Raw genomic sequence first — 26386 nt, forward strand, 5'->3', positions numbered from 1 at the left:
CTTATATCATAATTGTGGGGAAGTTTTTGCAGGCAACAACGTAAGGAGTATCAGTGTTGCTATACATATTCCTAAGCAAAGATGTCTTCTTACTCCGAAGAATATATGGATCAGGGACATGCTCTCACGTCTGAGGTGAAAGTTGAGGAAGATCCTATGCCAGTTTTGTTCCCTACGGTGAAACATGAACCAGAGGTAAGTGGAGCGTAAGGAATGCACTGTGTATTATTTCAGTGTTTAAATCGTTGCTTACGAGATTATAATAGGGATATCTTATGCGAAGTTTTACCGTTAGATGGCAGGAGCGTTCCATGCGGCACAACTTGTTGTAGGGCTATATTATGTCATATACTACAGTTGATTGCATTCTCCCGCTTGTTGGTTTTCTGTGCGTGACAAAATTATATTTATAATTATTTTGTATAACCTAGCATAATTAATATAATTCAGTATTTTCTAAACTCATAATTTAATTTACTTCAACGCAAATAATAGCGTAAACTTTTATAATACTGAGCGATTCACCTTAAGAGATGGATGGGGAAATCTGTAGTATAACTTTGAGAACGAGGTGTACGAATACTTACTTACTTACAAATGGCTTTTAAGGAACCCGAAGGTTCATTGCCGCCCTCACATAAGCTCGCCAGCGGTCCCTATCTTGTGCAAGATTGATCCAGTCTCTATCATCATACCCCACCTCCCTCAAATCCATTTTAATATTATCCTCCCATCTACGTCTCGGCCTCCCTAATGGTCTTTTTCCCTCCGGTCTCCCAACTAAAACTCTATATGCATTTCTGGATTCGCCCATACGTGCTACATGTCCTGCCCATCTCAAACGTCTGGATTTAATGTTCCTAATTATGTTGAGAAAGAATTAGATGTTAATAGCGTGTGGGAAAATATCAGAGATAGTATCAAAATTGCAGCTGAGCAGAGCATAGGTTATTATGAAACTAAGAAAAAGAAACCGTGGTTTGATGAAGATTGTTGCATGGTAGTAGAAAGAAGGAAACAGGCAAAATTGAAATTCTTACACGATCCAGTTGAGGAGAAGAGAGATAATTATTTCAATGAAAGACGGGTAGCAAGTCGTACACTTAGGAATAAAAAGAGAGGTTACTTGAAGGAAAAACTGAATGAGGTAGAAACAAATAGTAAGAATAAAAACATTCGAGATTTATATAAGGGTATAAAGGAATTTAAGAACGGATATCAGTCAAGGGTAAACGTGATCAAGGATGAGAATGGTGACTTGCTTGCAGACTCTTCATCAATCCTAAACAGATGGAAAAACTATTTTGCGCAACTACTAAATGTACATAGGCCAAATAGAAATGATCGGGACGATATTGAAATACAAACTGCTGAGCCATTTATACCCGAACCCACGATTTCAGAAGTCGAAATTGCGATAGAAAATCTGAAAAAGTACAAGTCTCCAGGTATCGATCAAATTCCAGCAGAATTAATACAAGAGGGTGGAAGTGCATTATATAGCGAAATTTATAAACTTGTACTTGCTATTTGGGAAAAGGAAATTGTACCAGAACAATGGAAGGAGTCCATAATTGTACCTATTTTTAAAAAGGGGGACAAAACCAACTGTGGTAACTTTCGAGGAATATCACTTTTGTTGACGTCGTACAAAATTTTGTCCAATATTCTTTTGAGGAGATTAACTCCGTACGTAGATGAAATTATTGGGGATCATCAGTGCGGTTTTCGGCGTAATAGATCGACTATTGATCAGATTTTTTGTATTCGGCAGATAATGGAGAAAAAATGGGAGTATAAGGGTACAGTACATCAGTTATTCATAGATTTCAAAAAGGCATATGACTCGGTTAAGAGGGAAGTATTATATGATATTCTTATTGAATTTGGTATTCCCAAGAAACTAGTTCGATTAATTAAAATGTGTCTCAGTGAAACATACAGCAGAGTCCGTATAGGTCAGTTTCTATCTGATCCTTTTCCAATTCACTGCGGGCTAAAGCAGGGAGATGCACTATCACCTTTACTTTTTAACTTCGCTTTAGAATATGCCATTAGGAAAGTTCAGGATAACAGGCAGGGTTTGGAATTGAACGGGCTACATCAGCTTCTTGTCTATGCAGATGACGTGAATATGTTAGGAGAAAATACACAAACGGTTAGGGAAAACACGGAAATTTTACTTGAAGCAAGTAAAGCGATCGGTTTGGAAGTAAATCCCGAAAAGACAAAGTATATGATTATGTCTCGTGACGGGAATATTGTACGAAATGGAAATATAAATATTGGAGATTTATCCTTCGAAGAGGTGGAAAAATTCAAATATCTTGGAGCAACAGTAACAAATGTAAATGACACTCGGGAGGAAATTAAACGCAGAATAAATATGGGAAATGCGTGTTATTATTCGGTTGAGAAGCTCTTATCATCCAGTCTGCTGTCCAAAAATCTGAAAGTTAGAATTTATAAAACAGTTATATTACCGGTTCTTCTATATGGCTGTGAAACTTGGACTCTCACTCTGAGAGAGGAACATAGGTTAAGGGTGTTTGAGAATAAGGTGCTTAGGAAAATATTTGGGGCTAAGCGGGATGAAGTTACAGGAGAATGGAGAAAGTTACACAACACAGAACTGCACGCATTGTATTCTTCACCTGACATAATTAGGAACTTGAAATCCAGACGTTTGAGATGGGCAGGGCATGTAGCACGTATGGGCGAATCCAGAAATGCATATAGAGTGTTAGTTGGGAGACCGGAGGGAAAAAGACCTTTAGGGAGGCCGAGACGTAGATGGGAGGATAATATTAAAATGGATTTGAGGGAGGTGGGGTATGATGATAGAGACTGGCTTAATCTTGCACAGGATAGGGACCGATGGCGGGCTTATGTGAGGGCGGCAATGAACCTTCGGGTTCCTTAAAAGCCATTTGTAAGTAAGTAAGTAAGTAAATTATGTCAGGTGAAGAATACAATGCGTGCAGTTCTGTGTTGTGTAACTTTCTCCATTCCCCTGTAACTTCATCCCGCTTAGCCCCAAATATTTTCCTAAGCACCTTATTCTCAAACACCCTTAACCTATGTTCCTCTCTCAGAGTGAGAGTCCAAGTTTCACAACCATACAGAAGAACCGGTAATAAAACTGTTTTATAAATTCTAACTTTCAGATTTTTGGACAGCAGACTGTATATTAAGTTTCTTTGATTATTTCCGAAAAGGTACGGTGTATCAAGAGGGCTAGAATAGTCATTTTGCGGTGTATGAATTGAACAACAGGAAGGTAATACCTTCGTTTATATTATGTAATATCTTTTAATATCAAGAGCGACAGCCATTCATTTTAATATAATTGAGACGTAGAAGTTTTGAAATTACGTGTATTGACCATAGTACGAAGCAATGAATAAGCTACGGTGAATCCTTTAAAAGTCCCAAATGTCTATGTCACTTAAGTGTTCTGCTATGAATATCTACGACCGAACAGAGCTCCGAATGGCGGAATTGGTATTACGAGGGAACCACTTTTACACCTGTATTTCAAGCACTGTGCGCCAGTTTGTATAATCTCGTAAGCAACGGTTTATATTGTATTGTGAATTTTATTAGTAACAACAATGTAATTTATTCGTCACAACAATAATTCCTTTCTACAATTCACCTTAAACGCTCTCGTCAACAATTGGATCTTCACTCACACAGTATTCGTTATAGCACTCCACCGACGACAATGACAATTGACTTGGACTATTACGCACAACAATGAACTGTTAATCTTAACTAATATTTACAAAGCACTATTTACAAATCAGAACTACCAGTTCTCAGTTCACAGTTCTTCTATCTCAGTCACTCGAGTTCACGGTATCTCGAACCACAGACCTTCAGAGACAGTTCACTGTACTCGAACTCGGGTCCCTCCAACTGCGGTCCACTGCACTCGAACTCAGGTCCCTCCAACTGCGGTCCACTGCACTCGAACTCAGGCCTTCGGATGCTGACGCAGATGCGGACGCACACTCGAGTCGAACTCCGGCTGGCTTGCTTGCTCTGGCTTTCTCACTGACTGAATAACTGAAAACTCTGAAACTCGTTCGCTGGCGCCTGCTCTTTTATAGCAAAATCATAGTTGCGAGAACCTTCTACAGGTGTGTAGAGAATTATCTCGATATCTCTACAACGACAGACTTCTGGAATATTCGGGAAGGTCGTTCCACATTCACTGCGTTAAAATAGCAGCTGCGCGCGCAGACGCTGCGCGCGCAGACTCGTCGCGTTGTCGTAATACACCCTCTCTCTTCTCTTCACCGCGCGACGTCACTCAATGTTCCGTGGAGCCTGTGCGATCTGCTTTCTTGCGGGACGCTGGTCGTGAGTTCGATTCTCACGTCGCTGTCACATTGCCCCCTCCTTAGGGCTGCTCGTCCCGGGCAGTCCCTTGGTAGGCGGCTAATCGGTCCAGATGCACCACCATCATCTTCCCTCGAGGTTGTCGCTGGATCCGGTACACCACGTCGTTGATCCGGGTCACCACGCGGTATGGTCCATCCCAGGCACGCTGCAGCTTTGGTGATTTCCCTTTGGTCCTGGTAGGTCGATACAGCCACACCAGGTCGCCCTCCTGGAATCCTGCAGAGTTGGCCAATCTGTCGTAGCGCACCTTCATCCTGTCGCTGGCCATCTTGAGGTGCTCTCTGGCCAGTTGGTGAATTCCATTCAACTTCTCGGTGAGTTCTGCCACATAGTCAGTCGCTGGCTGGTCGGCGCTGGGTGGCGTGCCAAACAGCAGATCACAGGGCAGGCGCAGCTCTCTCCCGAAGACCATGTTTGCCGGTGTCATCCCTGTTGTATCGTGGACCGAAGCTCTGTAGGCCAAGAGGAACAGTGGGACTCTGGCATCCCAGTCTCGTTGATGGTTGGACACCACCTTCCGCAGATGCTCTTCCAAGGTTTTGATGTAGCGTTCCACCATACCATCGGACTGTGGGTGGAGGGGAGTGGTCCTGGTTTTATGCACCCCCAGACGCTCGAACAATTCTCCCATCAGGTTGGATTCGAAGTTGCGCCCCTGATCGCTATGCAATTCCCGGGGCACCCCGAATCGGCAGATGAAGTTGTCAAGCAGCGCGTCGGCCACCGTCGAAGCCTCTTGGTTGGGAATCGCGTACACCTCTGGCCATTTTGTGAAGTAATCCATGGCGACTAGCAGGTAGCGGTTCCCGCGATCCGTGACCGGGAACGGTCCAGCAACGTCGATGGCGATCCTCTCAAAAGGAGCTCCCACGTTGTACTGCTGCATGGCTCCCCTGCTGCGGGTCCTTGGTCCGCGACTGGCTGCACAGGTGTCGCATCTTCGGCACCATTGTTCCGTGTCGGTTCTCTGATGCAACCAATAGAACCTCTGCCTTAACTTGTCCAGCGTCCTGTTGGCTCCCAGGTGGCCTCCAGTCACTCCAGCATGAGTCTCCTCCAGCACTTCCTTCACCTTGCTCCTGGGCAGGACAAGTTGTTCTATGCGGGTCCTTCCATCGGTCGACTCCCAAATCCTCTTCAGGATACCGTCCTTGACAGTGAAGGATTCCCACTGGGCCCAGTAGCTCTTGTAAGTGGTGCTACGGTTGGCGATATCGGCCCATACTGGTCTCTGGCCGGACTCCACATCACTGATGTGCTTGTTCATGTTATCTTTTACTTCACTAATGTGCATGTTCATTTCTGCTTTCATTTCTGCGATGGCTTGCAGGATCTGCTGTAGGTTCTCCATTGTCGATAATGTCCCGGTTCTGACACCAATGTGAATTTTATTAGTAACAACAATGTAATTTATTCGTCACAACAATAATTCCTTTCTACAATTCACCTTAAACGCTCTCGTCAACAATTGGATCTTCACTTAACACAGTATTCGTTATAGCACTCCACCGACGACAATGACAATTGACTTGGACTATTACGCACAACAATGAACTGTTAATCTTAACTAATATTTACAAAGCACTATTTACAAATCAGAACTACCAGTTCTCAGTTCACAGTTCTTCTATCTCAGTCACTCGAGTTCACGGTATCTCGAACCACAGACCTTCAGAGACAGTTCACTGTACTCGAACTCGGGTCCCTCCAACTGCGGTCCACTGCACTCGAACTCAGGTCCCTCCAACTGCGGTCCACTGCACTCGAACTCAGGCCTTCGGATGCTGACGCAGATGCGGACGCACACTCGAGTCGAACTCCGGCTGGCTTGCTTGCTCTGGCTTTCTCACTGACTGAATAACTGAAAACTCTGAAACTCGTTCGCTGGCGCCTGCTCTTTTATAGCAAAATCATAGTTGCGAGAACCTTCTACAGGTGTGTAGAGAATTATCTCGATATCTCTACAACGACAGACTTCTGGAATATTCGGGAAGGTCGTTCCACATTCACTGCGTTAAAATAGCAGCTGCGCGCGCAGACGCTGCGCGCGCAGACTCGTCGCGTTGTCGTAATACACCCTCTCTCTTCTCTTCACCGCGCGACGTCACTCAATGTTCCGTGGAGCCTGTGCGATCTGCTTTCTTGCGGGACGCTGGTCGTGAGTTCGATTCTCACGTCGCTGTCACAGTATTTAGATTATGACAGACATTAACTCTTTATAATATTATTTGCAGTGTTTTTTAGTTTATGACAGAGATAGAAGAAATCTGGTGACTAACTTATGTATTTATTAATAATGTCATATTGCAGAGAAGTATAATATTGCACTGTTATCTGGTTTTATATTTCAAATTTGAAAACGAAATTGCTTGTTACACTTATTCTTAATGGTTGCCAAGCTACACATTCCCGCAGTGTATTATTTTATAATATTCGTACTTAAGAACTCGATTGCCTTTCCTTTTAACTGTGTCTTTGTCTACAAGAAAGAAAGATCTTGTATAGGCTTGCTCTCGTGGCAAGTCTTTTAACAGTTCCTCCAATGCCATCACATGGACCTTTACCATGCAACGTTGCAAAGAAGTGTCATTCGGCGCTAATTCCAGCTATCTTAGTTCGGTGTATATCACGGTGTGAAAGGCTGATATGATTCTCGATACCACTTTCGTTCTGAAAGGTGCCATCGCAATGGTACCATTGTGGTAATCCGGAGATAATTATAAATACGGAGTCATGACTTCACAATAATATATATGATGCGGAAATATGCAGGAATGATTATAAGATTTACAGAAGAGATAGAGATATCGGGGGGGGGGCAGGAGTATTTTTTTGTATTAAAACAGGTATAGACCGCAGCTTGCTCTGGTCACATGCAGAAGCAGAAATTATAGCGGTACAAATCAATAATAAATACAATGGTGAAAAGTGGGATATAATAGCATGCTATAGGCCTCTGAACGAAACAAACTTATTTACTTTGAGTAAGTTACAAGAAAAGATTTCCTCAATATCGTTAGAATGGAAGGTCGTGTTAGCAGGGGATTTAAATCTACCCGCAGCGAACTGGAATGGTCAGGTAGAGACAAATACCCTTTCACAAATCTTTGTTAATTACCTGGTATGGGAACAAGGATATACAGAAATCACAAATAAACCTACAAGGAACAATAACCTTTTAGATGTCTTCTTGATACGACCCTGAGATAATTTTCTTTCTTCACAAGTATTGTCTGGAATCGGTGATCATAACATTGTTCAACTCGAAGTAAATTGGCTTCAGACAAATGTCCGAATAGATATCACTAGGAAAATGTGGCAGCATAACAAAGCAGACATAAACGGTTTGCAAGGTTACCTTATAGATCAATATAACAAATTTTTAGACGAGGACAAAAACATTGCTCAATTGTGGGAAAATTTTAAACGAATATTAACCGAGGCCACCTCGAAATACATGCCATACAAAATAGTAAAAAGTAATTCAGATCCGGAATATTATACAAAATATGTCAGACAACTTAAGAAAAAGGCTAGGCGAGCATACAACAAAAGAAATGAGAGCTCCGAAAATTACCAGAAATTCAAGGACCTTGCGAAACAGTTTGATAAAGCGTCGTAAAATAACCTACTAAAAAAAAACGAAACAGTTATAAAGGGAAAGGAAAAGGGCAGAGGAGAACTACTTGCAGAATTTATTGAAAGTAGGCGAAAATAACTAGGGTAGGTTTTATAATTACTTGCACAGAAGAAGGGGTACTCAGAAATCGATACCAGTTTTAAGACACACTAATCACCAAATGATTACAGCTGACAAACAAAACAGATTTATTGAACTCAAAATTTATTTATATTTTCAATAAAAGGGGAGATTATAATCGATGAAAGGGAATGCACAGAGATGTTCGAAATACGGCTAAAGATGTTCGGAACAGAATAATAAGTCTACAAAACCGAAATCGCGAGGTCCAGACGATATTCCATCAAAAATTATGAAGTTAGGAGGTGAAGCCATGATCCCGTACTTCATGCGAATTTTTAATATATCAATAAATAATTGTAGTATCCCAGACGACTACAAATCGGCTATCATCCTATTATAAAGCAGGAGACAAATGCGATGCAAACAATTACAGACTTGTCAGTCTCACATCAGTTATCTGCAAAATAATGGAACATCTAATAACACAATATATTCGCAACAATGTAGAAAATACGAATGGCTGAACAAAAATCAATACGGCTTCAGACCAGGATACTCTTGCGAAAAGTCAAATCACATCCTTAATACAAGATATATCCAATTAAGTTGATAGGGGGGAAAGAATAGATGGAGTTATGTTCGATTTCGCTAAAGCTTTCGACATAGTGCCTCACGAAAAAGTTTTAGAGAAACTAAGCAGGGTTCCAATAGATAATCGAGTAATAAGATGGATAAATAAATTCTTAGAGAACAAGACCTAAAAGGTCAGACTAGGAAAAGAATATCGGAACTAGGAAATGTAACATCATGCGTTCCTCAAGGGGCGGTTCTTGCACCTCTATTGTTGCTTATATACATAAATGATAGAAGTAGAAATACTATTTCTCAGGTTAAGTTATTTGTGGACGACTGTGTAATATATAGAGAAAATAGTCATGAATCCGATATCGCCGCCTTACAAAACGATCTTAACTTTATTCCGCCGATCGAGGTGGATTCCGCCAAGTTGGTGATCGGAGGATGCAATGGTGCCTCTCGTACTTTTCTTTTCGAACATTAATCGTCTTATCGCCACCAAGCCCTTTTCATGCTCACCTCTTTTTCATCGCTCTATTTCTCCTCGCCGGCCACCATTGCATGCAGAACGCCCACCACATCATCACAGTCATTTCCATCCTTGCATCCCCGCTGTACAGATTTCCCACGTCCGCCTTCAAGACGGGATTTGTTGAGAATGCCTGATTAGACCTTATTTTTTCTTCTTCTAGTTAATTATATCTATTAATAGGTTAAGTTTCTTAGGATTATAACTCCTGTCTCACCAGCGGGGATCTTTCCTACCTCCGTGGTTCTGTCCCACGGTTTCGAGCGCGACATCCGAATTGTGTGGCCCGACAGGGCGCCCAGCAACTAAGCAATAGTGGACCCTTCATACTGCCCCTATATGCAAGTTTAGGTGCTGAGCCCGGACCAGAGGTCACGTACACTCACGTAGAGCCCCAGTGGGGGCCGGGGCGATTTAGACGCCACGGTGACCGACTCCACTCGCCAGGGCGGATATATCGCTCCGACGTGTTACCGCTGACTTATGGGTGTCGCAGTGTAATCAACCACAAGTCCCCTGAAGCTGCGTGCTGTCTCGGCTTGCTCCGGCTTTTGTGGGCGAGGTCGGAGTTAGCCGAGTAGTCCGGCGGTTCTTTCCAGTGTAGAGTGGGGAGCCATGGGCGGTTATTCCCGTGGTAGGGGCATAAAGCTGCGACACGCTTCTGGTGTAAGACTTGCCATTTGGTGTGTAATGTCCAGTTTGAAGGTTAACTTTCGTGAGGTGGGTTGCTTGGGATCGGGCTGTGGGGGGATCCTCATAGCCGGCACAGACCGCCGACGGTGCCGTGGGTGGGGGCAGTCCAAACTGTCCTCGCGCTCTTCTTCCCCCATCCCTCATAAAAAATCTAAAAAAGGCGAACTCAAAAAAGGTACAGTTACTGGTAGTCGTATGACAAACAACTATGAATCTGGTAACATAGAAAATCAATGTTTATATGCCGCCTCCATAGTTCATAAGTATTATACTGTCAGGCATGGAAAAAACCATGAAAGATATCAGCCCACTTTACATCAGACTCGTAGGGAAAGTCAAGAATGCCACTAGACTCGTCAGCGGCAGTCTCCTCGTCGAAACTTTGATTCCCAATCTAAGTGAGACGTTGTTGAAGGCTAAGATGCTGGGGTCGCACCCTATAACTGGTTGAAAGGCACTCCTCGCTGAACACCACACTGGGAGTGGTTCATACGGATGCTCTGGATGGAATCAATGACGAGGAAATACAGCTAGAATGTGCAGACCAAGGCCTACCGTCTATTTCGTGAGCAGGACGGACGGAATTATCGATTGAGCACCGTTTTGTTGACTTTCGAGAAATTCCTTGTGCCTGAGTACATATTTGTCGGCTACGAACCTGTCCCTACACGTCCGTATGTGCCAAACCCAATGCGCTGCTTTAGGTGCCAACGGTTCGGACATACGCACAAACGTTGCACGAATGAAATCACATGTGCAAAGTGCGGCGGTGGTGACCACGGGGATTCGTCATGTCCCAATACCGCGCACTGTGTGAATTGTGAAAGGGACCATGCGACAAATTCCAAGGAATGTCCAAAGTACCAGGTAAAAAGGCAATAGAAGAGCTCCGAGTCAGGGACAATGTTACATTCTTTGAGGCACGTAAACGTTATTTTGATTCAGAAAAGAAACAGAAAGAAAAGTCCTGTGCTGCTGTTTTACAAAAAGCAACGGAGGGAATCGATGTATCTACTCAAACGCCACCTCTTGGATGTATACCTGGGGAGCGATTTGAGATTGCAGCCCAGACATATGTGGACGCTGGTACTCAGACCGACGAGTCAGACGACAGCTGTGGCCTGGATATCAGGCCCTACATACCAAAAAAGACAGGTGCTGCGACGTCACAGACAAATTATGTACCTCAGATAATTTAACGTCGCACTCCTTGTACAGAAGGGAACACGTTCTCGATCCCGTACTAGATCAAGGTCACGATCAGAAGCGCGACGTACTGCAAGGGAAAACTAAGCAGTCGCAGTCGAAGGCACAGAGTCACAGGAAAGAACAAAAGAGAAAATCCCCTGTAAATCTACCATCATGATTTTAGCTCTTCGTGATGACTGATATACAATGGAATGTGAACGGAGTACTCAGCAGAAATACAGAACCATAACAATTGATCTATCGTGAGAACCCTGCTATTTTTTGTCTACAGGAGACACACCTCCGACCTGAAAATTCCTTGAATATCTCGGGATACTATGTTCACTGGTACGATCATCTTGTTGGTATTCATGCCAATGGAGGTTGTGCCCTGCTACTCCGCCAAAGTATCTTTTCCTCTGTTATCAATATTAACAGTCCCCATGAATGCATAGCCACTAGAGGTTACATTTGTTGTTTAGTATATGTTTTTTTAACAAACTTGATATTTGGACCTTTTACATCCGAACATTTTAGAAATGCACCAGATAATTTATTTCTGGTCGCATTTCTTTTATTATTTTATCGTTTCTTTTTTAATACTAGCTAAGGTCTGAGAACTCCACACTTTTATGATTTTAATGCATCACCAGTTGAAACTGCATTGTGTACCTCGTTTTAACCGTGACAATGCTTTTTAGTTTCTTTTAAGTATTCTGGTTATTAAATTGTGTTTGTGTTTAGTGAAGGATTTTAGATAAGGGCGCAAATAGCCATAGCAGCTGACGCGCCCTTTTTAAACGCCATTAACTAACTAATTGACTAACTAACTAATTAACTAACTAACTATATCTCCCAACAACAATTAAAACTTCCAAATAACAGACAGCGTGAAAGAAAAAAAGAAAAAAGAAGGTTGTAAATTAAACGGAATTCTTTGCAACAATCATTATCGTGCATTTGAACGTTCTTGTACTTTATTGAAAGTAAGCAGCACAGTTGTTAGTTGTGACACTATACGTGAGCAGTCTTAGTATGTCAAGTTGAGTGTTCGGAAGTACAGTCACATTAAAAATGTCACAAAAACGTAAACGTTTGTCAGTAAAAGAGACAGTGGATATTGTAAAGGAGAGTGAGGAGGAGAAATTAAGTGTTCGTGAGCTGGCCACAAAGTTTAATGTGGGAAAAATTCAGGTTAGTGAAATTTTGAAAAACAAGGATGTTATTTTAAAATCATACACTGAGAATGCAAATGAGAACACAAAAAGAGCTTTTCTTAAAACTGAGGGGCTTCTCATTGACAATTTAACATATGAATGGTTCTGCCGTGTTAGAGTAAATAAGATGCCTTTATCTGGGACCTTGATTAGAGAGAAAGCCTTAGAAATTGCAAAAGAGTTGGGTTATTCTAATATTAAAGCTTCGGGTGGTTGACTAGACAAGTTTCGCTCACGACACAATATTTCCTACAAAAGTGTATGTGGTGAATCTGCTTCTGTTGATCCAGAAATTGCATCTGACTGGAACAGTAAACTTAATGATATTTGTGAAGGGTTTGATGAGAGAGACATTTTCGAATATGATGAAACGGGTCTTTTTTTTTTCGAGCATTTCCAGACAAAACAATGCTTTTGAAGAGTGAAAAATCCAGTGATGGTAACATTTCTAAAGAGAGGTTGACAGTGATGCTGTGTGTAAATGTGATAGGTGAGTTTGAAACACCATTAATTATCGGAAAGGCACAGAGGCCAAGGTGCTTTGAAGGAATCGACGTAAACAGAATGGATATAGAGTGGCACTCAAATCACAAAGCTTGGATGACTCGAAACCTGATGGCAGGTTAGACAGGAAAATGGGAAGACAGAAGAGAAATATTTTGTTTTTAACCCTGATATTGCATTGGAAAACATAAAATTGATCTTCTTTCCATGCAACACAACATCAGCCTGCCAACCACTTAATCAGGGCGTAATAAAGAATTTCAAGGTTCACTATCGTCAGTGTGTTGTAAGACATTTCTTAGCTGATATGGAAATGGCAAAATCAGTGAGCCAGCTATCAGTCAGTATCAATGTCCTGAATGCTGTTCTGTGGATATCATCCTCTATAAAGAAAATCATACCTCAAATTTTTCGAAATTCCTTTCTTAAAGCTGGATTTCCTTGCAATGAAACTTCCAACGCAACCAACACTGACACCACAGAAAGTCACACCACTGAAAATGTAGCCCAACTGAATGAACTTTTGAGGATGTATGGAGAAGAGGTATCAGATTACATTACAATTATGGATGAAAATGTTTCAACAGAGGACCAAAGTACTGATGTTGCAGAACTCATAAACTCCATGCAACAGTCAGCGACAGTGTACCCCAGTGATCATAGTGATGGAGGAGAAGAAGGAGGAGGAGGAGGGGAAGAAGAGGAACGGCCACCGGTTCATTTCAGTGAGGCTATGGAACATCCCAACAGTTGAAGCAGTTTTTTCTTCAGGAGAATGATGCAGAGGGACTCAAAATGACTTCTGAACTACTGATGCTTATTGAAACTAAGATATCCAAAATTCACAATAAACACTCAACAATTCTAGATTTCTTCGTGTAAGGTGAAATGGTACAGTAAAGGACATTAATTTTTCCCCAGAGGTGTCTGCTACTGGGAAGTTTCACTGTATATGTTTTCTAACAAACTTGACATTGGACCTTTTATATCCGAGTATTTTAGAAATGCGCCAGATAAGTTATTTCTGGTGGGATTTGTTTTATTATTTTATTGTTTCTTTTTAAATACTAGATAGGGTCTAAGAACTGCTCACTTTTATTATCTCTGTGCATAAACTTGTTGAAACTGCATTTGTGAACCTCGTATTAACTGTGACAATGCTTTTTTTTTCTTTTAAGCATTCTGATTATTTTATTGTGTTTATTTTTTGTGAAGGATTTTAGATAAAGGCGCAAATATCCATAGTAGATGACGCGCCCTTTTTAAACCCCACTAACTGACCGACTGACCTGCCAACCGAATGACCAACCAACCGACTGACCCACCTTGGACGACAGAAAATAAAATGAAAATCAATGCGAGTAAAAATAAGTCAATTAATTCTCTAGAATGCATAATGAAATATGTCTCAGATATCAGCTGAATGGTACATCGGTGCCACAAGTGAACACTTGTAAATACCTAGGTTTATATTTAAGTAACAAACTGGATTGGGAGGAACAAGTCACTAATACCACAAGGAAAGCCTGGAAAGCACTACATTCCTCTATGCGTATTCTCAAGAAATTTAACCGAAGGTCAAAATAATTAGCATACAAAACCCTTGTTCGCGCAATTATGGAATATAGCAGTAGGTTGTGGTCTGTACAGACAAAACCAAATCGATTCAATAGAAAAGGTCCAACACAGAGCTGCAAAATATGTCAAAATGGGAAGGGGACATGGTGAAGAGATAGTAAAAGACTTAGGGTGGGAATTTCTGAAATCAAGGCGACGAATAACCAGACTGACCGCATTGTTTAAGGCACAAATGGGACACAAAGCATGGACCGACATCAATGCTATATTAGTAACGCCATCATACTTAGGCAGGGCTGATCATATTAGGAAGTGTAAATGCAGAAAACAAAGACGGACGTGGCAAAATTTTCTTTTATTAATCGCACAATAGTAGAATGGAACAGCTTACCTGCGGCAATCTTTCAGGGTGGTCCTCTTAAAATCAATACATTTAAGGAAAGGTTGAGAAGATTAGACTGAAAATGTAATTGTTGGTGCAGTGTAATTATCTAAGTTGTGTCATGTAATTAATTAAGTTGATATGTAATTATTTAATATGATATGTAATTAAGTTGATATGTAAGTAATTAAGGTGATAAGTAATTACTTAAATTGGTAATAGTTGGGTTTAATAGAAGTACTTATAAGTTAGGTTTACTTTTGCTTATTGTAGGCGATATTATAGCATAGTTTTATTCATAGTCCTAGGTTTATTGCATCTATTTAATTATAGTTAGAATTAAATTTACTATTATTTTATTTTTTATTCCTGTAATTATTGTAAATTTTATTAATATTTATTGTAATGTTAATATTTTATATTATGTATCACTGTCACCGGGTGTATACCTAATTGTAGTGTTAATAAATACTACATACATACATTTCGCTTCAAGCTTTGTTCATCACAATTTGATTTATCAACTACTGAAATGGATTGATTCAGCAACATTCTAATGAGAAAGAGAAGATATAATTATGCTGAACTCTGAGACAGCATGAGTTAAATATTCCAAGTTCAAAATTAATAGAAAAATGAAAAGAACAAGGTGTAAAATATGACGTCTCCACATACTGGGTGAGCCACCGGCGTGGCTCAGTCGGTTAAGGCGCTTGCTTGCCGGTCTGAAGTTGCGTTCGGGCGCGGGTTCGATCCCCGCTTGGGCTGATTACCTGGTTGGGTTTTTTCCGAGGTTTTCCCCAACCGTAATGTGAATGCAAGGTAATCTATGGCGAATCCTCAGCCTCATCTCGCCAAATATCATCTCGCTATCACCAATCTCATCGACGCTAAAAATAACCTAGTAGTTGATACAGCGTCGTTAAATAACCAATTAAAAGAAATACTGGGTGATTCGGGGAAAAAGTGCAAGAATTAAACAGGAAATAGAGGATGCTCTACTGAACATCTTCAGATATTATGGAATTTGAGGTCTATAAACCTAGAATAAGGCGATCATGTCAGTTTCGCTGTAAATATCTGGATTGGCATTGCAGACTACAAGACCATATCACTGGGCCATATCTCCTTCCTGGCCATCTGAACGGCCACATGTACTCATTTACTTGCAGTTTGCACAAAGGTTTTTGCCTGAGTTGTTGGAGGAGGTATGCTTTGCTTCTTGGTAATGTTTCTTGGTGTGGAATAATTCAATGACACTAAAGAAGGAAGTGGTTGTTTTAGTTTTTCCATACCTATCCTTAATATTTCTAGCCATGCAATATAGTCGACCGAAAGGTATTATAAGCTGAGAACTAAACAATTCAGAATCTTATTTTTTATTAATTATGCGAATGTTGGAGTTATTGCAATACAATCTGAAAAAAAATCTAAAATACAATATATGCACAGTAGTATATTATATGCAGGAATAGGTGAAATATTAAGAAAATATTCACGATAAACTTTTCGTGTTCATCATCACAGACGTTCATAACATGTCAGAAAAATTTTCATTCATGAAAAATTTGCATTTGCATGAGAATCTTGGCCCTATTCATTATAATGTTGCGAGTTGTGGTCAAGCTGTGGCTTGCGGACACATGGAGAGCAGCTTGTGACATTAGAAGTCGTCTTCTAATGCTGTGTAATAAATTCCTCATTTAAGGCATCTCTTTGTACTGCAGGAACGGAAATTTTTGGATCAGCATGTGACTGGTATAAAGGATGAATATGTGAGCCAGAGCCCAGATGTGACATCTGACATAAAATTTGAAGAAGATCCGGTGCCAATTTCTTTTCCTATGGTGAAACGTGAACCAGAGGTGAGTGAAGAACAAGGAATGCACTGTGTGTTCTTCTTACAGTGTTTGTCTTGTATTTTGATTTGTAGTACCATTTACTCTGTAATAGAGACAAAAATATCTGATCGCTATTTACTATTCCAAGTTATGTCGTGTTGCAGAAAACTCTAAGTTGAACTGTTATCTCGTTTTATGTTTTAAATACGAAAACGAAATTTCTTGTCACACTCATTCTTAATGTTACACAATCAGTCATACTTAAGAACTGTCGATCTTTTTGTTGTCTCTGTGTCTTTGCCAAAAATCTCTATCTTTTATAGTTTCCAAATAATTGATTTTGCTTTAGATGTAGGTGCAAATAATATCACCTGTCTTCATTTGTTTTTCACTCTTTGTTTTAAAGCATTTACGTATTTGCAATATGATCTTTGCAGAACGTTATTTTGCCCTTAGAGAAAAGATATTTTTTAACTTGAAGTTCAATTATGGGGCTCATTTTGAGGATTACAGAATAGGTTTTAGATTTGCTGAAGCTTTCGATACATATATACCGGTACTGCATACATGAAATCTAGTGTTTTTTTACTGTTATTTTGATAGTGAAGTGCATTTAATATTCATACAGATAGAGAAACGTAAAATAAAAAATCTCGTTTTGCCAATCTTCAAATTATTATAAATTGACATAAAGAGTCTCAGTTTTCTTGCACTTATTATGGGTACACTCCAACTTGGTGAAAAATTCTCGGGAACTTTTTGAAGTTAACAAAATTGTTGAACAAATTTTCTAACCAATTTTCATGTCTAAGGTACAGTGTGCCAGGGAAGTCTCTTCACACTGGAGACAGCGAAGTGTATGTAGTTGGTAGTAGCTGGAACTTACGTTAGGAACAAAACGAAAACTGTGTATGTACTCACCACAATCATTACAGATGCTGGACGTATTTTCCACGTTCTTGAAGGCACAGTTCTACTCTTTTACACTTATTTGCTAAAACTTTAGCAAATGTTTCTTGCGTGATCGACTGCACATCATTAATATTATTATATTCGTCGTTCATTGATTGTTTTAGGATTATTAGCATCCGCAGAGTTTGCCGCACCCAAAAGAAAGAAATTCAGTGGTGTTAAGTAGGGAGACCACGGTGGCCAGACTCCATTAATGATTATTCTTTCGCCAAAGAATTCTCTTGAAAGTCCAAGCCATTGGTTTGACGTATGTGCTGTAGCACCGTCCTATTGGAAAAAAACAGCGCTCAATTTCATTTTCATTCAGCCTAGCAATACATGGATAAATAATCTCAGAAGTTTCAAAGAAGATAGGGCCTGTTATTCGCGCTCTTGATATGGCAACCCACCTCCAATTTTCTTTGAAAGCAACGTTCTCTCTTTTACTGAATAGGGATTTTCTGAAGACCAAACCCCTGAATTTTGAGAATTTACATAGTCGAATAAGTTAAGGTAAGCAAAATGAAATAATGCACAAGAAAGCTTCAGGTTTTACCTATTTTTCGACATTGGAACCAAGTCCCTCGACACATTTCTTCCATTGTGACATCAGATTCAGTATACCTCGTTCGTAAAACTCCTTTTTTGGGCATATAGCCACCTGCTCACGGCTGATTTTACTTCTTCATCCAAAACCGAAGCGTTATCCTCCTAGGAATTTCTTCATTGGTCCAAAGAGGTGGAAATGAGATGGTGCGAGGTCTGGACTGTAAGGTGGGTGATTTTCTTCGAAGAACCTGCACCAGCTGGAGATAATGCTATGCTCCAGACAATCAAGCGTCATACACCTCCAATATTTCCCTGCGGATTTTACTCGAATTTTTCTTTTTTCGCAAAAAAAGAAAGGACTACACTTCGCTGCCCTTCACAATTGAACTATGGTAGAAAACGCGCCATTTTTACTCAGTAGTTACAGCTCGTTCCGTCAGGGTGACATCCGGTCGAATCATTGCTGTCTGTAGTGCAAGATTCAAAGTACCTATCTGCCAAATTTGAAGATCCTAACCAAAATAGTATTCCGTAAAATGTTGTGCGTTCCTTTCCGATCCTTCCTTGTATTACAACGCAAAGACGCTGTGCGCATTTCAAAACTAAATTCGAGCTAGTGGGCCCAGTGGTAGTTGGGGGCAGACTTTCTTTGTTGGTACATGAAAAGCATCCGCATAGGTATGATTTGTAATGAGAAACCTGACAGGACAGACAACTTTTAACCTTTGTGAATCCGCCCCTCTCACATTTTCAACCACAATCAACGTGATTATATTACTTACTATCCAAATGCCGTTAGTTAATTGGGTAATTAATTAAAACTATAGTCGCGACGCTGTTATTCTCGGCGTGACTCCTCCTCTTTGCTTACGTCTTAGGAAGTCAAGGCTCTAGGTAGATAGTATCGTTCGCCATTTTTGTTCTTTCGTTGCCGAGCTACAGACGAGGGACCTATTTGCCACACTCTTAAACATTATCATGTCGTAGCTCCTATGATAATAAATCAAACGCACTGTAATTCAGCAAATAATAGAGCGGCAAATAACGTCCTCGTGTGCTTTCTGAGAACGCCAACGAAAGAGCCAAAATGGCGGGAAATTTTATTAAGTATTTATCCAACCTTAGGAAATGCGTAACGTCTTCATAAGCGAATCACAAGACGCACATGTTTAAATGTAGCCAACCTGCAACGTGATTGGCTGCCGGAAATTAGAGCGACGGGACTATATGTTCAAATATTCTACACACCTCCAAGAATCGAATCCATGCTTCAGCTTGTAGTTTCACACTTATATCATTTATTTATAGTACTGCAAAGACAACCTTTCTTTCACCACGGAAACTTAGCAACTGCATTGTCCAAAAGAGGCACATTTTCGGCCGTTTTTAAGCACAGGACTAGAAATGGGAGAAAGATATACGATGTTTTCATACTTTGTCCTTCCTCTTCAACTTAAGACAACAAACAACCCTCCCCTATATGTTTCAGTTGTGTAGTTTTGGATTATCTTTCTGTTCTATTTTCTCTGTATTTGTAGGGAAAGCAGAGAGTCCTCGACACAGTGAATGAGGAGACAAGGGTGGAACTAACGTCAGAGGTGAACGAGGTTTTGGGCGCAAGGTGAGTGTGGTGTACGAGTCTTCACTAGGCGTCTGCATTCTCATGAAAATTACCAACCAAAGCTCACTAATCAGCTTTCTGTTGTGAAGACGGCAGCTGGGTAATGATGTACTCGATCACAAAGACTCTGGTATTTATAACTGATCACTTGAAGCATTTACTCAGTCGGTGGAAAGCGCTGCGAGTTGTTGCACTACATTTACATCACCTTTTATTGCGTGATAATGAAAACAGCCTCATTAAGAAGGTTAAGCCACCGGCATGGCTCTGTTGGTTAAGGTGCTTGCCTATCGGTCTGAAGTTGCGCTCAGGCGCGGTTTCGATCCCCGCTTGGACTGATTACCTGGTTTGGTTTTTTCCGAGGTTTTTCCCAACCATAAGGTGAATGTCAGGTAATCTATGGCGAATCCTCGGCCTCATCTCGCCAAATACCATCTCGCTATCACCAACTCATCGACGCTAAAGTCCACACCTGTGGAGTAATGGTCAGCGCGACTGGCTGTGAAACCAGGTGGCCCGGGTTCGAATCCCAGTCGGGGAAAATTACCTGGTTGAGATTTTTTCCGGGGTTTTCCCTCAATCCAATACGAGCAGATGCTGGGTAACTTTCGGTGCTGAACCCCAGACTCATTTCAACGGTATTATCACCTTCATTTCATTCAGACGCTAAATAACCTGAGATGTTGATACAGCGTCGTAAAATAAAAAAAAAATCTACCGTAATTAATAAATTTGGAATGCTTTAAGGAACGGAACTATTTCTAATGTATTCCACGATATAAATTCTAAATTAATTTAGCTGAAAAGAAGACACTAGAACAAATGGCTTATTAAATCTCATGACCTTACTTGGTGGAAAATAAAGATTAGATATAAACTCCAAAATATTACACGCGTAGAAAATTAATATTTCAAAATGTGACTCGTTGATTTTATTATAACAACTAAATCAAATTACAACCAGTGTGAAAACTTATTATAAAACATGAACTTTAATTATCAGAAGCGATCACAAAGAAAGAAAATGTGCCTAACAGAACTTTAAAAAGTCCTGATTTTCTTTTTTTGCCATTCCTAACATCCGACTTCCTTTTGACGTCATTTTCATTTTGTTTGTTCTCAACAATACATGATGGGATAGCTTCCTTTCTTTAAGAAAATTAAGAGATCCAAATCATCTATAACACACGCTGTGAACAACTTTCACTTAACTCCATGGGTATTTTGATGTTTATTGTTGATATAAAACATGGATTGTCTCTACTCTCATAGAGTCCTTTGACTTATTTGCTTATTTTCAAATCGGAGATATTTCGGCATGGTCACAAGCAGATAGCACAGTCTACTATAGATAGTCACGAAGCTTGAGTTTTGAGGGTGCTAGAAGCAATAGGCTGTGCCGGTACTATTTTGCATTGCCTGTAATGAGGCGATATTAGCGATCCTAGTGGTGAGCAACTATCTGTCTCAATATTTACTACGTATTCAGCTTCGTAACTGTAGATACTAGAGTGTGCAGATAGATTGATTTGTTTGTTTTTTTCCGCTACCTAAAATAAGCAGATGTTCACTTGTCTAGTTTTTCACACCTCGTGTCACCTTTCAAATTAGAAATGGCTTGCTTTGTTTTTTATCGAAATATAGGTCACACTGCCATCTAACCAGTATTATACTTATCTCGTTTTCACCATTTTCTCAACAGTTCACTTTTTCTCTGCCTCCCTAGAATTATTTGCAAGGATTTATCTCTAATGGTAATAGGTTAGGATTAAATGGGTCCGTCTAATGCTTATCTATTAATATTGTATTGTTATATTACAATTTATTGATCATGCATGTTTTCGGCACATATATATGCTATCTTCAGATGTTAATTGATAGTCTTAATACATACTTGATAATGCCATAATAGTAAAAAATAAGTAACAGCGACATAACCGTTATATACTATTCAAGTGACCTTATGATTACAATGTTCACACCGTTATTAATTACACACTGCCCCTTTATAATGAATTAAGCACACTTACTGAATAAAACAATTAAAACAGAGATTTAAAAACATTAGCTTTGGCAATAGCAGATAATGCTTGATAGATTCAAAATGAATGTCACTAACGTCAATCACTTAATTGCATTATAACGTTAAGATAATTAAATCTGATCATAATAACTAAAACAGAATATAACCATTCTGATCATAATAACTAAAACAGAATATAACCATTCTGATCATAATAACTAAAACAGAATATAACCTTTCTGATCATAATTTCTGAAACAGAATATAACCATTCTGATCATAATAACTAAAACAGAATATAACATTTTGATCATAATTTCTGAAACAGAATATAACCATTCTGATCATAATAACTAAAACAGAATATAACCATTCTGATCATAATAACTAAAACAGAATATAACCACTCTGATCATAATTTCTGAAACAGAATATAACCATTCTGATCATAATAACTAAAACAGAATATAACCATTCTGATCATAATAACTAAAACAGAATATAACCATTCTGATCATAATAACTGAAACAGAATATAACATTCTGATCATAATTTCTGAAACAGAATTCTGATCAAATAACTAAAACAGAATATAACCATTCTGATCATAATAACTAAAACAGAATATAACCATTCTGATCATAATTTCTAAAACAGAATATAACCATTCTGGTCATAATAACTAAAACAGAATATAACCATTCTGATCATAATAACTAAAACAGAATATAACCATTCTGATCATAATAACTAAAACAGAATATAACCATTCTGATCATGATTTCTGAAACAGAATATAACCATTCTGATCATAATTACTAAAACAAAATATAACCATTCTGATCATAATAACTCAAACAGAATATAACCATTCTGATCATAATAACTAAAACAGAATATAACCATTCTGATCATAATTTCTAAAACAGAATATAACCATTCTGATCACAATAACTAAAACAGAATATAACCATTCTGATCATAATTTCTAAAACAGAATATAACCATTCTGATCATAATTTCTAAAACAGAATATAACCATTCTGATCATAATAACTAAAACAGAATATAACCATTCTGATCATAATAACTAAAACAGAATATAACCATTCTGATCATAATTTCTAAAACAGAATATAACCATTCTGATCTTAATAACTAAAACAGAATATAACCATTCTGATCATAATAACTAAAACAAAATATAACCAATCTGTTTTAGTTATTATGATCAGATTTAATTATCTTAACGTTATAACGCAATTAAGTGTTTGACATTAATGACATTCATTTTGAATCTATCAAGCATTATCTGCTATTGCCAAAGCTAATGTTTTTAAATCTCTGTTCTAATTGTTTTATTCAGTATGTGTGCTTAATCCATTAGAAAGGGATAGTGTGTAATTAATAACGGTGTGAACATAGTAATCATAAGGTCACTTGAATAGTATATAATGGTTATGTCGCTGTTACTTATGTTTTACCATTATGGCATTATCAAGTATGTATTCAGACTATCTTTAAACATCTGAATATGGCACATATATGTGCCGAAAACGTTCATGATCAATAAATTGTAATATATCAATTCATGATCAATAAATTGTAATATATCAATACAATATTAATAGATAAGCATTAGACGGACCTATTTAATCCTAACCTATTGTACTTTGCTTATCGGTCAAAACTTCAACAAAATGAAATTATCTAATGGTAATGTACCTCCTGGTCAAATGGGATTGTTTTGTCTAGAATATTGAATAATTGCATGTATATGAAATTTGTTGCCACAATTTTATACACCTCTGTTATATTTTCGTCAGGATGGCAGCTACCAGTGAAAGGACTGTATCGTCGGAATTGGACGGTGTTGAACATGAAGAGAACGAGAATTCCTGTGAGAATCCAAAGATTTCAGGTTCCTCGGAAAAACCTATGGGGACTTGTGACGATGAGAAGCAATTGGAATTCGAAGTGTCTAAAATATATTTATTCAATTCGGTAAAACCGAACGGGTATTTACCAAAGCAAGCAGACAAGAAAGCTTTGAAATGCGATATTTGTGGTAAGAGCTTCTCACACTTGGGTAACCTAAAACTTCATAAACGCGGGCATACAGGAGAGAAACCTTTCAAATGCGAGGTTTGTGGTATGAGTTTCTCACAGTTTTGTAACCTCAAAATTCATAAACGCCGTCATACAGGAGAGAAACCTTTCAAATGCGAGGTTTGTGATCAATGTTTCCCGACTTCTACTAATTTAAAAGCCCATCAACGGCGACATACAGGCGAGAAACCTTTTAAATGCGAGGTATGTGGTAAGTGTTTCCCGCAGTGGACTAGTCTCAAATACCATGAACGCATGCACTCTGGTGAGAAACCTTTCAAATGTGACGTTTGTGGTAAGCGTTTCTCCCAATCGGGTAACCTAAATACCCATCGATTCCTGCACACAGGCGAGAAACCTTTCCAATGTGGCACTTGTGGTAAGTGTTTTTCGCAATCCTATATATTGAAAAGGCATGAATATCGGCATACAGGGATCAAGCCTTTCAAATGTGCAATTTGTGGTAAGTATTTCTCGACAACGAGTGGCCTAAAAAACCATGAACGTTCGCACACATCTGAGAAGCCTTTCGAATGTGATGTTTGTGGTATGTGTTTCACACAGGCCAGTAGTCTAAAAGCCCATGAACGACGGCACACAGGAGAAAAACCTTTCAAATGTGTAGTTTGTGGGAAGTGTTTCTCGCAATCTAGTAGCCTGAAAAAGCATGAACGCTGTCACACCGGAGAGAAACCTTTCAAATGTGATGTTTGTGGTCAGTGTTTTTCGCAGGGTAATAGCTTAAGAAGCCATAAACTCGTCCACACCCGCGAGAAACCTTTCAAATGTGCTGTTTGTGGTAAGTGTTTCTCGACGACGAGTGGTCTAAAGAGTCATGAACGTATGCACACAGGTGAGAGACCTTTCAAATGTGATATTTGTGGTAAGTGTTTCTCGCAATTAACTAACCTTAGAAGCCACGAACTTTTGCACACAGGCGAGAAACGTTACAGATGTGATGTTTGTGGTAATTGTTTCTCACAATCCAATCAGCTAAAAAGCCACAAGTACTTGCATACGGGCGAGAAATCTTTCAAATGTGATGTTTGTGGTAAGTGTTTCTCACAACCCAGTCAGCTAACAAGCCACAATTTCTTACATACAGGCGAGAAACCATACAAATGTGATGTTTGTAGTAAGTGTTTCACGCACTCGAGTAGTCTAAAAAAACATGAAGTCGTGCATACAGGCGAGAAACCGTTCAGATGCGGGTTTTGTAATAAATGTTTTCCGAATGCGAGTAACGTAAGAAGACATGAACGCCTGCACAATAGAGATGAGGTTTTCGAGTGCGATGTTTGTGGTAAGTGTTTCTTTAGATCAAATAGTCTAAAAAGTCACCAATGCCTGGACACAGGCGAGCAGCCTTTCAAATCCGATGTTTAATTTCAGTGTATCTCGCACTTGGGTCTTTTACAAAGTTATCAAGAACTGCACACAGGTGAAAAGAGCTTCGAATGTAATGTTTATCAACGTATTTCTCTAGTAGCTTCTAAGTTAATAGTCATGTTTCCATATTGGTAGCAAACCTTTCTTTTTCGTTGTTTGTCGCGTTTCTCGCGATGTGGTATACTAAAAAGTTATGCATGCCAGAAGCCTTTCAAATGTCATACCTGTGAACGTGTCTGTCTTAGTAGACTCTCTTAAATATGTTGTCAAACAGCGACGAGAAATTCTTGTAATGTAATGTCTGTTGTACGTTTCTCTCAGTTCTATAACCCTAAGTTTCGAGCATGGCAGCAGAGGCGAGAAATCTTTTAAAATCGTGGCCCTTAAACGCTTCTTTCTCTTAAGTTACGTTTAGTAAGTCATGCACTGAGAACCTATTAGCGACATACCATTCCACTGCGATCATTGTGGTAAATGTTTCTCACAAAAAAAATTGGAAGTTCATTAATTCAGTCGTACAATGCACAACGCATTCAGATATAAATATGTGATTCTGTGTGGCGATCATCGCCGAACGAACACCGTTTGTAACGATGGTTCAGAGTTCAGTATCAGCTGGATTGGTTTCCTTATAGCGAACATCGTTCCCTTTGTCATGGAAAGTATTAGGCCTATACTCTAAGAAAATTTTATTGTTCGAACAAAGTTTGGAAGCAATAATTATGCTTAATGATTTAACACTGGAGACAAGTTTAGGGCTCACAAAAGAAAAGACTAAATGTTATCAGTCAGGTACATTATTCTATTTAAGTGTCACTATAATAGAGCCCTATTTAAATTATTGTACGTGCCAGGGATCTCTGTCATCAAATATAATTACAACTCTCGTTATGAATAACAGTGTTTAGTGTATTGAAGCTATTCAACTTAAAACTAGTTCCAAGACACAGTTTATAATTATTTTTACGAATCTCAAGTAATTTATTACATTATAACTATCTTAAAGGTCGGAATTTCGGGGACGATATATTCCTTGACATTTTATGCACTGCGATTCAGGACTAATGTCCCGCGTTTTAGGAATCAGTTCCACTGACCATTTTGAGCATGAAACTTCATCTG

General features: G+C 39.2%; 1 protein-coding gene across 1 annotated transcript; it reads left to right on the top strand.

Annotated features, from left to right (window-relative positions):
* Positions 1–26159, top strand: LOC138693383 (zinc finger protein 665-like). The gene is made up of 4 exons (XM_069817304.1): positions 1–195; positions 16508–16645; positions 19660–19742; positions 23593–26159. Exons 1-4 carry the CDS (start codon positions 82–84, stop codon positions 25259–25261), a joined length of 2004 nt encoding a protein of 667 aa, XP_069673405.1. The 5' UTR covers positions 1–81; the 3' UTR covers positions 25262–26159.
* The last annotated feature ends 227 nt before the right edge of the window (positions 26160–26386 follow it).

Source organism: Periplaneta americana, chromosome 17 (genome assembly GCF_040183065.1).
Source record: "Periplaneta americana isolate PAMFEO1 chromosome 17, P.americana_PAMFEO1_priV1, whole genome shotgun sequence".
Taxonomy (NCBI): Eukaryota; Metazoa; Arthropoda; class Insecta; order Blattodea; family Blattidae; genus Periplaneta; species Periplaneta americana.